Source organism: Dinoponera quadriceps, unplaced genomic scaffold, assembly GCF_001313825.1.
Source record: "Dinoponera quadriceps isolate SergipeBrazil2010 unplaced genomic scaffold, ASM131382v1 scaffold2379, whole genome shotgun sequence".
Classification (NCBI taxonomy): Eukaryota; Metazoa; Arthropoda; class Insecta; order Hymenoptera; family Formicidae; genus Dinoponera; species Dinoponera quadriceps.
The window spans coordinates 142,458-156,625 of record NW_014556633.1 but is presented as its reverse complement, the minus strand read 5'-3'; the positions used below and the strand labels follow the sequence as shown (position 1 = coordinate 156,625).

The 14,168-nt window shown below is 41.8% G+C and overlaps 1 protein-coding gene across 7 annotated transcripts; it reads right to left on the bottom strand.

Annotated features, from left to right (window-relative positions):
- Positions 1–224: 224 nt before the first annotated feature.
- LOC106747925 (HEAT repeat-containing protein 5B) lies at positions 225–11,556 on the bottom strand. 7 transcript variants are annotated; one of them, XM_014625964.1, is made up of 35 exons: positions 11,308–11,556; positions 10,938–11,121; positions 10,614–10,825; positions 10,355–10,502; positions 10,180–10,290; positions 9,937–10,120; positions 9,703–9,863; positions 9,347–9,596; positions 9,115–9,258; positions 8,775–9,025; positions 8,590–8,701; positions 8,248–8,500; positions 8,070–8,179; positions 7,839–8,002; positions 7,340–7,372; positions 6,851–6,925; positions 6,496–6,771; positions 5,868–6,149; positions 5,612–5,801; positions 4,874–5,043; positions 4,485–4,806; positions 4,152–4,418; positions 3,904–4,085; positions 3,544–3,789; positions 3,256–3,478; positions 2,936–3,193; positions 2,519–2,681; positions 2,343–2,452; positions 1,957–2,241; positions 1,651–1,887; positions 1,439–1,593; positions 1,161–1,374; positions 1,058–1,072; positions 771–916; positions 225–517 (listed from the first exon to the last, which is right to left on the bottom strand). In XM_014625964.1, the coding sequence occupies exons 2-35, from the start codon at positions 11,064–11,066 to the stop codon at positions 341–343; spliced, it is 6,255 nt and encodes a 2,084-aa protein (XP_014481450.1). In that variant the 5' UTR covers positions 11,067–11,121; positions 11,308–11,556; the 3' UTR covers positions 225–340. The 7 variants fall into 7 exon arrangements, with proteins under 7 accessions (XP_014481450.1, XP_014481447.1, XP_014481448.1 ...); XM_014625961.1 differs by having other exon boundaries at positions 4,152–4,806; XM_014625965.1 differs by lacking the exon at positions 11,308–11,556 and having other exon boundaries at positions 341–517; positions 1,439–1,590; positions 10,938–11,066.
- Between the last annotated feature and the right edge of the window lie 2,612 nt (positions 11,557–14,168).

The following is a 14,168-nucleotide window of genomic DNA, read 5'->3' as shown; positions in this document are numbered from 1 at the left end:
AAGAGAATGTAAGATAAACACCGTTTCGCGATGAAGCGACTTGACCGATCGATTTTCATTTTTTCCCCTTTTAAGCCGCTTTTCCAACCATTCCTTGCATATCCGCCGCGATGCCACCGATCTTTTAATTCTAAGTACAGTCAGGTAAGCTTTTCTAGAACAGCGAAATTCTAAGTGGGATACTATCACTTGGTAATTATCACGATGCTAAAACACGTTACATAGAGCGATTAACTCGATTTAATTTACCGATAATCATTGTGTCAAGTCAGTTAGGTGAACATAAACGCGCTTTATTATTATTTCTAATATCTTTATCTCTCCCTCTCTCTCTTTCTTTCTAATTGAAGTTAGAGAAGTCGGTCTTCAGTTTAATCGACGGTGCGGATATCTTGATCTGCGGCTTCACAGGATCGACCTGTCGACTAAGCCGCTGAGCTTGCTGATGGCTGGATCTCACGGCGTTTTCTAATTTGGTTTTCAGCTCGCTGGATTGTGACATCAGCGTTTTAAATTCCTAAAAGTATGAACAATTGTTAGATAATAATAAATTAAATAAATAAATTGGTTAGATAATAATAAAATTTAATTAATTATATAATAATAAGTATAATAAATATAATAATAATAATAACAAAACAAACAAAATAACAAAACAATAAATATAAATATAATAATAAGTAATTAAATAAATTTGTTAGATAATAATAAATTAAATAAATAATATGTGATAAATTCCATTGGTGATTCGAAAGTATTTTTGAAAATACCTGCGGATATTTCGGCCCGATCTTGTTGAGCCACTGAAAACTCTGCTGATGGAGGCTCGCTTGATACTTGGTAGCGCGCTGAAGCTCGTCGCCCTCCAGCAAGTAATTGATTAAAATTGGCACAAGTAGAGTCAGCATTTGAATACCTGAAGTAGTCAGATACGTTATACACTGCACACACGTCGAGTCTACGTCTAAGTCTAATGTACACAATAGAAACGATCGATCGTAGTGTGTATTAAAACATTGAGAAAGTTAGAATATTAAGATCTCTACTTCCCACACACCTTGCAACAGATCTCCTGAATAGCGTGCAACATGTTCCGCATTAATGTATCACTCCATAAGCTAATTGTGACGTAATCTTAATTTCACGCAGAGGTTACTTACGATTAGGAAGATCGGCGAGTCCTATGAGAGCCTCCACCGTGCTAACACACTCCAAGGTAAATGTCAACTCCATATCGCTAGTCACATGCTTGCTCTTATCGCTGTACAGGTACTCCACCAGTCGCGGTGCGAGAGCGTGGATGTACGGGGTACTTATGTTGCGCTCCGGATGCAGGAATATCGTTCTTAACGTTTGCACGCATTTCAGCTTCACCTGCGGCCAAATTATTTAACTTCCAGATCGACGAGCAGTATTCTAATGTTTGTCGTCAGCTCACCGTTATGTTCTCGGACTGGAACGCATGACGGAAATGATTGATGCATGGAAACTGCAAATTCGGAGCACTCACCACCTCCGGCGACGCATGGAGCACGAACACCGCGATACCCAACATCATAGCCACTTCGTCCATTTTGGTCTCGTCGTTCCCTGCTTTTCACCGACAGCGTTATCTCATGTAATTCGCTGTTCTTCCAACAAGAATCATACCTGTTTTAGCCAGATCGATGATCTTAGCAAGCGCGCTTTGCAACAATCCCGTCCATTGTTCCCGACTCCTGTGATCCTTAGCGTACTTGTTGGTGGTGAGACTTTTCACGCAGTGCAACGCGGCATGGATAGGCGCTTCTGCACCGGTCTTGGCGATGTCGTTGTCCGTACGCACTGCGGTCTCTCGTATCACACCCGTCGCCAAGTACAACAACGTCGGAAGAATTGCCACCGCACCTTTAGGAGATGAGAGCGTGAAGTACGTATGAGATTCGGTCGATCGATCCGTTAATTTCGCGTATGTACCTTGCGGAGAACACAAGGTAGGAAGAGACTCCATTATATTGAGGGACAACGCGATCAGCTTGCCGCTCTCCTCGGACGGCATGTATCCCTTCTGAGACAAGATGGCGGTAGCACCGCCGGGGTTCGGGTTTAACGCCGGTATCTGCCGCACCAAGAGACACAGGCATACTTCCAAGACGGCGAACACCAGCGATTTGCCTGGCATGAGCTCACCGTTTTCCTCTCCCTCGCCCAACAGATCCAGCTCCAATGTTTCGTTGCTTTCCTGTTGCGTCGGTGTGTCGTCTGCCATAAAGAATGATGGTATTTTTCACTTATTAATTTATATTATATTTGAATATTTTATTTCTAATATTTTATAATTTAATATTTGAAATAAAAGGCACCTTTGAGCTTCTTTTTGGTAGCGAGGTCCTCCTGCGCTGCTTTCATCACTTGCTTCAACACCTCCATCGCTATCATTTGGATGACGTAGCTCTCCCGTGTTAGAAGTAATCTTTGAAAACGACATGTACATTAATATTGTATGCTACAGAGAGAGACTTTGCATCCGTATATCTACCTGTGAAGAACATTGCACAATTCGATGGGTAACGAACGGTCTGTGACGAAGACTTTGCGCGCCCACGTCGAGTCGAGCAGAGTGTACAAAGCATTCAAACACGTCTCTATATTTTGCGGGGATTCGGAAGAGCGAGGACTGCACAAAGCCTCCATGCATATACCTGCAGTAACAAACGTATATTTCATATTTAAATCACACAGGATTGACACTAAAACTATTAAAACCGTGAATGGGGAGGTCACTTTTGACCATTTTCTTTTTTTTTTCATAATTATCCGTGGATTTTTTTAAGTTTTATAGTATTGTTTAGTTGTTTCAGGCCTACCTAGTGATGAAAATCGAGAAAAAAATAGGAAAAAAAATCTACAAGTGTGTCAAAAATGACCCAGTGAATCGAGGTAGATATATATTTACCAAATAATAAATGAAAACGTTCAACATTCGTGTTAGTTTTGGAAGTGGCGTCGTCATTGTTGTTATTATGATTGTTGTTGGTAACATTAGTCGCTTTCTCCTGATCACTGTCCCCCATCTCGAATCCTCTCGCATTCAGCCAGAGCGTCGCGGCGTGGAGAATCGGCGCCCACGATTCTACGTAATGAGGACGCGCGGACTCCATCGTGTCCGTCGTGTAAAAGGCCCCACCGTCGTGCGGCAACTGACTGGAGAATTCTACGGGGGATGATCGCAATTTGAATGATATCCGAAAGAGAAAAATAAAAATACTAATATACCGGGTGGTAAAGAGAGCAACGCATGATCCCTTAACGCGGACAGCCAATGTTGACTGAGACTCAACAGCTCCGGCTGGACGAGGCTCAGCAAGCTCTCACTCTGGAACTCGAACTCTCCGAAATCTTCTTCGTTCGCTTCGTCGTTCGTTTGATTCGCATTTCGATTAATCGTATCTTTACTGTTCAACGCGGATCCGTCTCTTATCATAGCGACTACGTATACCTGTTGACAATCACGAACATTCAGCCTTTCTTCTCCCATATTGTACTATGACGTTTTCAACATACCTCTGCCCAAGCTTTTAGGATCGCCAATCTCTCTAGCGTCGATAGACTCTCGTTGTAAAGCTGCGGCCGCGCGTTGCCCTCCCTCAATTTCTCCAAGGAAGACACGAGCAGCTGATGCACCCTACGAAGGTCATTCAGATCCCTGGCGACGCCACTACCGATCCACGCGCTGCAAGCTTCACAGGCTGCAGCCGTCACGTGCGACGGAGTCTCCGCGGAAAATGCCGGTCTCAAAGCAGCTCCGACCTTAGAACGTTCGGTATAATAGACTTCAGCAGAAGATTGTGATGCTTAGTGTGTAAATGCGATATGGATACATTTTTTCGTTATTTTGAATTATGGAAAATATACGCAATTTACCTGTGCTTGAAACTGCTCGAGCAGCAAATGCCCGGGAAACTCCGGCTCGGGAACTTTGGCGAATTTGTCGATGATCTCCTGCAGAGTTTTAAGACCTTCGAGCCGCAGCGGATCGCAATCGCTCGTCGCGGCCATGAACGCCATGCGTACCAAGTCCGAGAGATGTAACACCAGAAAGTCCCCTGTCGTAAACATGAACAATCAGTCGGAGCGAAGAGAGGCGGCAATGCTCACCGATTAATCCCCACCTTTCCCTTTGGACAGCTGCATCTCTTTGGCCAAAGCGAGATCGAAATGCGCCTGCTTGTTATTCACGCAAGCTGCGACGATGCGTCGGACACATTGCGCCGCGAAAACTCTAGTTGGCCATCTCGGCGTAATGGACGGCCGCTGCTTCGCGGATTCGTCGGCGTGGAACTCGGCCTGATCGTCGTCGCCTTCCGCATCCGCATTCTCATTGTCAGCGGTGCTATCTTCCACATTCGCCGCGTTGCCCTCCTCGATCGTACTCGATTCTACTCGCCGAAGAAATATCTTATCATCGTAAAGACAAGCCGATGTGTTGCAAAGTGAGGACTTACCCGAAGCTATTGTGAGAACATCTTTACACAATGATAACCATTGAGACAGATTGTCGGCAGCCAATATCTGCAGCATGCTGGTCAGAGTATCGTGAATATCTCTGATCAGTTTGCTATCGGTTTCCGTATCGAGCATGCTGAAGAGAACACCCGGAAGCCCGGTCTCCGTGATAACGAGACCCTCCACTACATTGGTGTCCCGACTTTCGTTCGCTAATGTCATCGCGTGCTCGCACACTTCCTTCGCCTCGCGCTGAGCGAGCTGTCGCAAGCACGATATCGCCGCCTTACGCAGGAGCAAGTGATTGCTCGATAGTGTGCGCTGCAAATAAACCAAAAAAAGAGAAATAATATGTATATTCGCGCAAACACACGAACGACGAGCTTACACATAACGTAGGAACGAGGGAAGACAGATTGACGTGTCTTGGCGCGAAGAGATGCAACTGCTGGAGGCAACCGGTTGCTTCCGCTTGAACAAGTGGATCCTGATGGTCCTGCATAATGGCGCACGCGCACAAGAAAGACGATCGCGCCATACAGATCGTCGATGTGTTACCTGAAATCAATTCTCTTCTGATTCCCTTTCTCCACTGGTGATTTTATATAAAAACTAGTAAATCAAGAATCAAGATTCTATTCAAGGCTGATATTGAATTAAACGAAGATTGCATGGAAATGATGAATTAATGTAATCGTTCGATAATCAATACGAGAAACAATTTGCCCCTACTGAAAGGAAGCCCCATTTGAGTAGCCACCCTTTTTCATATAAGGGGCGCCTGAAATAATAATTAGGAAATCTCGAAAAACCATCCACCACTGAGCCTCAGCAGAATGGTTGACTTATAATTTTAAGACAATGTTTTATGTCTTAAATCTTTGTCCAAGTTAGCGTTTATTTACTTTTCTATTATATAATTGACGATTTGTCTATCAATCACAAACAGAACGGCTCTTTAGTTTAAGACAGTCACTGTTACTTAAAGACAAAGATTCAAGGCATAACATTGTCTTAACTGATACGTCAGTCATTCTAGTAAGGCCTTCTTCCAAAAAAAACTATGGCCATCTAGCTCGTGATTACAGCCTGTGTACAATATCAGTTGGATACATTGATTGTCGACCTTGTAATTCCGGTCCTATCGTCGTGATGAGCGCCGATAAGACCTTGCCGATGCATTGGTGCACGTCGATGTACGAATGAGGAACATTGAGGAGGAGAGTCAGTGCCAAGGATAACGTAGGTTCTACGTAGCCCCTGAACATCGGTCCACCGGAATCGGCTATCAGAGCCAGAGCATGAAGTGCCCAGACCTGCAGGGGAACGTTCTCGTTACCAACGGAGCAACGTGAGCAAACAAGCCGACAAAAGTGTCTCACTTGTACTACGGGAGACGAGTTATCCTGCGCGAGAGCGAGCAGGATGCTGACGCTGGTGTTGAGGTGTTGGCTGGAACCCATTCCGCCGACGTACTTGTGCAAACAGCCCAACGCCAACGAGTGGCCGGTCCTGCTGGCGACATCGCGCGCCGACTTCAAACGATCGAAGCTGGTCTGCGCCAATTCCGCGGTGAATTTCGGATCGGAGATCACCTGCGCCATTCTGCCAACCGCTTCTCCCGCGGCCCATCGTAGAATAGGATTACCGCTTACCAATGTGCTCTGAAATGTGAAGAGCGCATCACAGGTCGATAGTAGGATTTCAATGTTCGTTCGGATCTAACAGGCATGGGCGGTTTAATTGTCAAAAATAGTGGAAAAAGCGAGTTTCATTCTTGAAAAAAAAAAAAGTGATTAAGAAGCGAATCCTGCCTGAACGCTTCAAACCCATATAATCCATGTATCCAGACTTCGGTTCTGATCTCAACTCTGATCTGAATTTATACATAGATTAACCAGAATAGTACGGATTTGAATTGTCAAATCGGAATCGATTTTGGATGATAAAAACAAATATCCAAACGTTTGGTAGTTCTAATCAACAGTGTCAACCGATTTGGTGTCTTACAATGATGAGATTAGTTGCAGACTTTTTGACGTCTTCCTGCCCGAAGCCTGTCTTCGCCTCGTTGAGACCCTTCAGACCGCTCAACACAGCCGTGAACACATTCATCTGTATCGCCTCCTGTCTGCCGGACTTGGTGTGCTTTATGCACTCGCTGAAGTGGTCCAGCATCTGCAGTCTGTGTTTGTTCGCTACACGCGGGAAGATCTGACCGAATAACGTGACTGACAAGTCGATCACCGCTACGCCCAACGGCAACGGACCAGGTATTATTTCAATCTGTAAACCATTTGCGCGATACAAATATTGGATCCAAATCGCAGTATAAGTTAGATGGTTTAGCAGACTTTAAGCTTACATGTGATATAGGTCTGTAGAGGCAGCACGTATTATGCTCCAATGCACCGGATCCCGCAGCACTGTTTGGTTGAAGCTGAAAGAGAGAAATCGCAGATCGTGTCATAGATCATAAATCATTTTAAATCCTGCAACGAGAAGAAAACAAAACTGCGTTGTATAACCTAGAAAAAGAAAACGTGAAATAAAAAATAAACAGGTAAACGAGCATTCTTCGCTGAAACAAATAAGACTTTTCTAAAATGGCACAAGCAAAACATAATGTAATGAGTACTATGTGTGAAACGTTAAATATATTCAGTGTCTTCAAAGCAAGTGTAAAAGATATGACGAATTAAATATCGTCGTAGAATATAATAACAATAAAGTAAAGTACAAAAAAGAATACATAAAGTCAAGCGACCCTGAGTTTTGCACAATATAAGTAGAGAGAGTAAAATAATTTCTGTAACAGAAGTGAAAGGCACACCTTACAGAACATCTTACTCACATGTTCCAAATCTGCCCTTCTGTTTGGTTCCATCTAAACACGAATAACCACGTTAACTTGTGAGTTAAGGTAAAAAGAGTACAACGGCTTAATTTAGAGAAAAACATATGCTATTCTTCGCACATTTAATTATCTCTCAGTTATATCTGGAGATACGATATAAGATTATAAAATAAAACGTAGGTTGTGCATAAGTACGAAACAAGTTACACGATAAAAAAAAAAAGAAAAGAAATACTCTTTACAATACGTCTGCTTTGGTCATTTGATAGTGACTTTTCTCAATAAGGATAATAAGAGGATATTGATTACACGTGAAATATGTAAATCTAGGATTGTTTTTAGTTGAAAAAATGCGTCAATTACGAAAACGAGTCCTTGGTGTAAGAGTTTCCTAAAGAGAGGTTACTCTAAACTAACAGGGGGAACGCCACTGGAATATCACGAAGACGCCACGCTGTTCAGAAACATGACTTCGCAACGCAAAGTATGCACTCACTTGATCCTCGATCGTACGATGATCAGTCTCCTGAAGCCATGTTCCAAGAATCACGGAATCATTGGCGTGGCAAACAACACGTAACAAAGAAGTAGTCGTGTTTCCGGGGTTATCGGTGAGCGTGAACTCGGACACCAGCATCCTCAGAAGATGCGTGTAAGAACCTACAAACACGTACACGTAACGCAAAAGGAAAACAGATCGTTTTAATTTACGACGTGCCGATATCACCTTCAAACGTTTGTGGTGGTAACAGCAATAGCGTTTCGTACAAGCGCAAACGGACCATAGCCGCGGGAGCTTTCAACTGTTGGCCATAATTCTTCAAAACGGGCGACAGACTGGAAGAAACGTTTGAAGTAGAATCTCAACTCTGTGAGTGAGAGGACATAAATAAAAGTATTCGCACTTTGTCAGCATCGCCAGGGCAGACTCGATCGGTGTGAGCAATCGCCGTGTAATATCGTCGTTCAAAAGCTCCGGACAATGCAGTAGGAAGCTGTACATAGCGGAAAGTGCGCCAGCGCGTCCTTCCAGAGTGACTTGCCACGTGAAAGCGTCGCCCCGCGCCTTCTCGCTCTCGAGCTCCTTGTTCGAACGCGGGAAAGAGTTTCTCCACAAGAGCAACATCCTCGGTAATAAGCCCTTGACCACCGCGGTACCTTCGTTATCGTAAATTATTAAACTTTCGTCTTTGAAATTAAAATATCATTGATCAGACACCCTGTATAAATATATGAGATATTTATACCTAGAGTCATTATCGCTCCTATTAAGAGCCATCCTGCATGCGTGCGATTCAAAGACAAACGGCTGTTTTGGCTCGCGCTTCTGAGCAGTTCTTCCGCTGTATTGAAAATGATCTGAAAATTACGGTCTTGGTAAGCGGATCTCACATGTGTGTGTGTGTGTATAATCAATAAATAAAAATAACACCTTTCCCTTAGTGTGAGGGACCCCCAGAGGGGACAAACGAACGCTTCCCAGCACTGCAGCGAGAGCGCTGCTGTAGCCCGCTATCGCTTCTGGCGAGCTACGCATATTCTCAATCCCGTCGACGCAACGGTCGATCAAAGGTGTTATCTGACTCGGCACTGCCACACATATGCATCGTAAGCACCAAGAGGCAGCCAACCTAGCCGCTTGACACGGATGTACCAAGACGGCCATTATAGTATCGATTAAACCTACGATGAGATAAAAATACATATATCGCTTATATACGACGATGAAAACTCCACACATTGGAAAAAGTTTTAAATGCGCAAATACGTACTCAGAGACTGATCGGACAATAAATTCGTGGCTGTGGTGCCTAATCCCAGTATCAAATTACCCATCTCTTGCAAAGCGCAGACTAACAAGTGCTGACTAAACAGCGTCTCTTGATTGCAGTCCTTAGCGTTCTCAGGGCTGAAATCTGCAAAGAGGTTGCATCGTCGTGTTACAGGAATGCGTTAACGTCTGAGATATCATGTAAAATAATGTGATTCTCCGGATATTATTACCGATGGAATTCATCTGCTTTAAAATAATATGTGCTATCTCCTTGCAGGCGGCGGCTTGAGCGCCTTCACCCAACAATTTGCCGACGGTGCCGCGCAATATGAAATTCACGCATTTGCGCGAATACACCGCCTCGACGTGCGAGTTGGCAGCTTTCGGGTTCGTCACCAGGTCGAGAACGTGCGCGACTAACGCGCCGATGTTCCGCTCCAGCCAAGTACCCCCCAACATTTGCACGAACACCACGTAAGCCTGTAAACATCAATGAATCATCAGGGGCGAGAACGTAAGTTTAATCTTGGAAAATTTCACTGTAATCATACACTTTTAAGAAGCGTTAATATTTATAATTGCTTACGTGTGTCACTCCGACTCGAACTTCTCGATTTACGCCGGAGCTCCCTTTGATTATTTCGCCGGTTCCTTTCAGGAAGCCGACGCCACCTCTCAGAAAGCCGGACATCAAAATATTTAATACTTCTTCGAGAGACGTCTGTTTGGCGCCTTTGTTGTGCGCGACTGCGAAAGAGAGAAATATCTATTAGGAACATATATAACATTTTTATGTAATAAATTGTCACCAAGACTTTACCCGTAAGATTTTTGATCTTGGGCGAGGGAAGTTGCGTCATCGCCACCAAGGTACCCAGCAATTTAGCGACAGAACATCTCACCTCGTAATTGGAACCTTCGAATGCCCGAAAGCACAGTGTCGCTACGCTTTCGATCTCGGTCGTGTATAAAAATGGGGCGTGATTCAACATTTCCAACAAACACTGTAAAAAGCGACCGTTGTAATTAAAGGGAAAGGTAACGGGCGTTTTTCTTCACATACCTTGGCTGCGGCACATCTCACTGCCATGACTCTGTCAGTCAGATAATGCCTGGAAACCTTGTATATCTCTTTATGCACGTTGGTGATCGCCGATCCCATCCCAGCACACACCTGATGATAACGTACATATGAACACGTTTCATTCGAGTGAATGCTTAAAACAAAATGAAATCACCTTTTCCAATGTATGCATAATCTCTATCCGTGTTTGCGATTCTGCGGAACGTAAAGACTTTATCAGAATTTGCACTGTCTCCTCGTACGATCTGCCCATCATTCTTCCTAATTTTTCATACATACATCCCACACAACAAATTGCGGCTCTAGAAACACACAGCATATGTTGCAAAATTATCTTATTTGTGATACTTATAATAAAAAAGTAATTTCCTATTATGCTAAAGAGATCTAAAAAAAATACCAAAGGTACTTACAGTTTTGTAGGTAGAAAGCTTGGAGAGTCATCTTTATTTCTCAGAATATCATTGCACTTGTTGACAGTGTCAAAAAGCAAGAATGTATCACCAACACTAAACAAGGTGGCAAGGCATCTTGCTATAAGACGTCGTGTGGGAGGGCCAGGAGCTCCTTGCATATGTCTGGTCAATTGTTCTACGAGTTTTTGCTGGCATCCTTTAATATCACTCTGTGAACATAAAATTTATAAAGAAGTAGTATCTAGATACAGAGATGTATATCTTTTGTACCCAAATATACTTTATAGAATTACAAATGTCAATGTCTATAGAATTTAATACCTTCTGAGCAGCGACCAAGACTTTATCCAGGAAGCGTAACCACTCAAAGATAAAAACTGGCCGTTTTGCTTCTGGAATTTGATTAAGAGCATCCTCGTTGAGGGTCAGACTATGACTCAACTCCATCATTGTTTCTGATAGATACGCATACACAAATTGCTTTTAAATATCAGCCAGTGCCTTTCTGCGAATCAAAGTTGTCACCATTTTCAAGTTTGACAGCATACAAATTAAGTGAAATTAGGAATTAATTATTAATGCGACGTGTATTAAGGTCAGATACATCTCAGGGATGTCTAATATTCTTATCATTTTATTTTCAAGCAAATGCATATTGATAAAATATAATTAGGGCATCCGTGATACACACCACAGGAAATAACGATCCGAATGATATCACTCGGTGGACCGAGACATTTTCCCGTATCCTCGCCAGGACATCATATTATTGTGAACTCGTAGTGTGAAATTGCGCGCAACGTGCCGCGGATATTTTCAAGTGCGAAAGGATCGCGTCACTGCACGGTACTGCAACGACAGCATCATGCAGCGTATATTGTCTATAAATACCGTAATTATTATTGCAACGGCGAACAGCCGCTTCTACACGGATGACAAATTTTTACATAGGTTAGGGTAGGGGATAATCGATCGATCGATGAGTCGATTCTTCTCTTAGAAGTTAAATAATCGATTGTCAAAAGTTCACTCGACTCGAGAATCGATTGTGAATCTTTTCCTCGAATGTAAACTTGTGAAAAATTCAGGTCCTCTCAAAGCTAAAAATGTCAATTTTTCACGAGTTTATATTAGAAAATAAGAGGAAGATTCTCACTTTCTGTTCGACAATGCCTTATTAAAAAATATCAGTTTTATCCAACCGACTTTAACGCCATTTCTAGTTCGAGGATCAATAAAAATGTCCATCGTATGTCGACACCTTGCGCATGCGCAGAGATTTCGTCGTCTCCGTTCCTTTGTAATGTGCATCGGTCGTTCATTTTGTGCTTGAACCTCGTAGGATCCGTCTCGTCTCGTGCGATGGAAGGAAGGTAAGTACGAGTTCGAGATACGGATTTTCAAGATCTATCGCCATCCGCGCGCACTCGTTGCTTGAGCACCTCACGGCAAGCTTTTTGCGCACGATTCTTTTTGCGTGTAACATTTCCAATTGTATTTTTTAAATTATTTAACATTTTCAATATATAACGTCGCCCCACATTTCTTGCGTTTCGATGATGACACGTTCGTAGTCTCGTTCGTATGATCGTTTCTTGATTATAATCTTGTCACGAGTCTGATTATGTTAATTACCATACAAATCACTGCCACATTTTCTATACGCTGTTGAATTTAGTATCCACGTTTTTTTTCTTTTAGAGGGATTTGTAAAACCACCCGCTATCTCAAGCGTCGGAGGGTGTCCATTAAATATTGGGTCAGTCAAAAAGCTCATGCTGTAGTTATTCGTTGAAAGTTAACATCGACAAGATGTATTCGCACTATATCATTCAAATTTGTGGAAGATGTAAATGTTACCGCTGCAAAAGCATTTGTAAGACCTACAGAAAGAATGCAGAACGACTAGAAAATCCGACATTTAAACGCGGTAATTTCTAACCAAGAAGACAAACCATATTCAGGGTACTCGATGAAAGTAGATGAGGATTTAATTACCGATATAATTAAAATTTAAAAATTTCTACTAAAAAAATTGCGCAGAAATTAAATGTTACACATCAAAGTGTATTTGATCATTTGAAAAGCTACATTTTGAAGTGTGATAATGGGGTACCGCATGCCCTCACAGAAAAGATTAAATTAAACTATGTTTCTAATTCTTTCTCTCTCAGATTAATTGTCTAAGAACTAATTTTTGGACCAATTGGTAACAGATGATGAAAAATTCTTTGATAGTAAATCAACTGCCTTCTATGATAAAGATATACTAAATGTAATCAACTGCCTTCTATGATAAAGATATCAAAAAGGTTGAGGAAAGATCATAAACAATGCAAGAGATTACTTGTTTGATGAGTAATTGGTATTCTGTTGAGCACAGTAAATTCAAATTTGAACTTCATGACTGACCCAATAGATCATGCTCATCCATACTTGTTTAAGTGAGTATTATTTCGTTTATTATACGTTGGAGGAAAATCATTGATTTTTTGCAAACATTTGTTTCTTTACTTGTCTCATGTTCTAATCAGATTGTGTTCAAATCATATTCGATTGCTTGCTAGTCAGTATCTTGAGAATTGCATTCAGGGATGTAAGTTTGTATAAATTTATTTTTAATATATAAATTCTGCTGCATCAATTGCAGATGCGTAAACCATGATGCAATTATACTGCCCCAGTCTGAAAACCTATGACTGATTCAGCCTACTGATAAAATCACTTTAAGTTTTCCTTTTCCTCGCAATCTCTATGAAATTTACATTAACATGTAATCCTTTTAACAGGAGATGAGAAATGGGCTGCGTCTCTTAATGAGCTTTTCCAAGATTGGGAATTCATGTAAGTTACTATTTATATATATTTATATAAATTCTGGTGCATCAATTGCAGATGCATAAACCATGATGCAATTATACTGCCCCAGTCTGAAAACCTATGACTGATTCAGCCTACTGATAAAATCACTTTAAGTTTTCCTTTTCCTCGCAATCTCTATGAAATTTACATTAACATGTAATCCTTTTAACAGGAGATGAGAAATGGGCTGCGTCTCTTAATGAGCTTTTCCAAGATTGGGAATTCATGTAAGTTACTATTTATATATATTTATATAAATTCTGGTGCATCAATTGCAGATGCATAAACCATGATGCAATTATACTGCCCCAGTCTGAAAACCTATGACTGATTCAGCCTACTGATAAAATCACTTTAAGTTTTCCTTTTCCTCGCAATCTCTATGAAATTTACATTAACATGTAATCCTTTTAACAGGAGATGAGAAATGGGCTGCGTCTCTTAATGAGCTTTTCCAAGATTGGGAATTCATGTAAGTTACTATTTATATATATTTATATAAATTCTGGTGCATTAATTGCAGATGCATAAACCATGATGCAATTATACTGCCCCAGTCTGAAAATCTATGACTGATTCAGCCTACTGATAAAATCACTTTAAGTTTTCCTTTTCCTCACAATCTCTATGAAATTTACATTAACATGTAATCCTTTTAACAGGAGATGGGAAATGGGGCTGTGTCTCTTA

Bases quoted from the DNA above. Each gene is read 5' to 3' on its own strand.
- LOC106747925 (XM_014625961.1), bottom strand. From the start codon at position 11,066: ATGATGGAGTTGAGTCATAGTCTGACCCTCAACGAGGATGCTCTTAAT. The intron at 7,373-7,838 runs GTGAGTGCATAC...ATTCGTGTTTAG, and splicing joins ATCGTACGATCGAGGATCAA to ATGGAACCAAACAGAAGGGC. The intron at 3,479-3,543 runs GTATGTTGAAAA...GATTGTCAACAG, and splicing joins TCCTAAAAGCTTGGGCAGAG to GTATACGTAGTCGCTATGAT.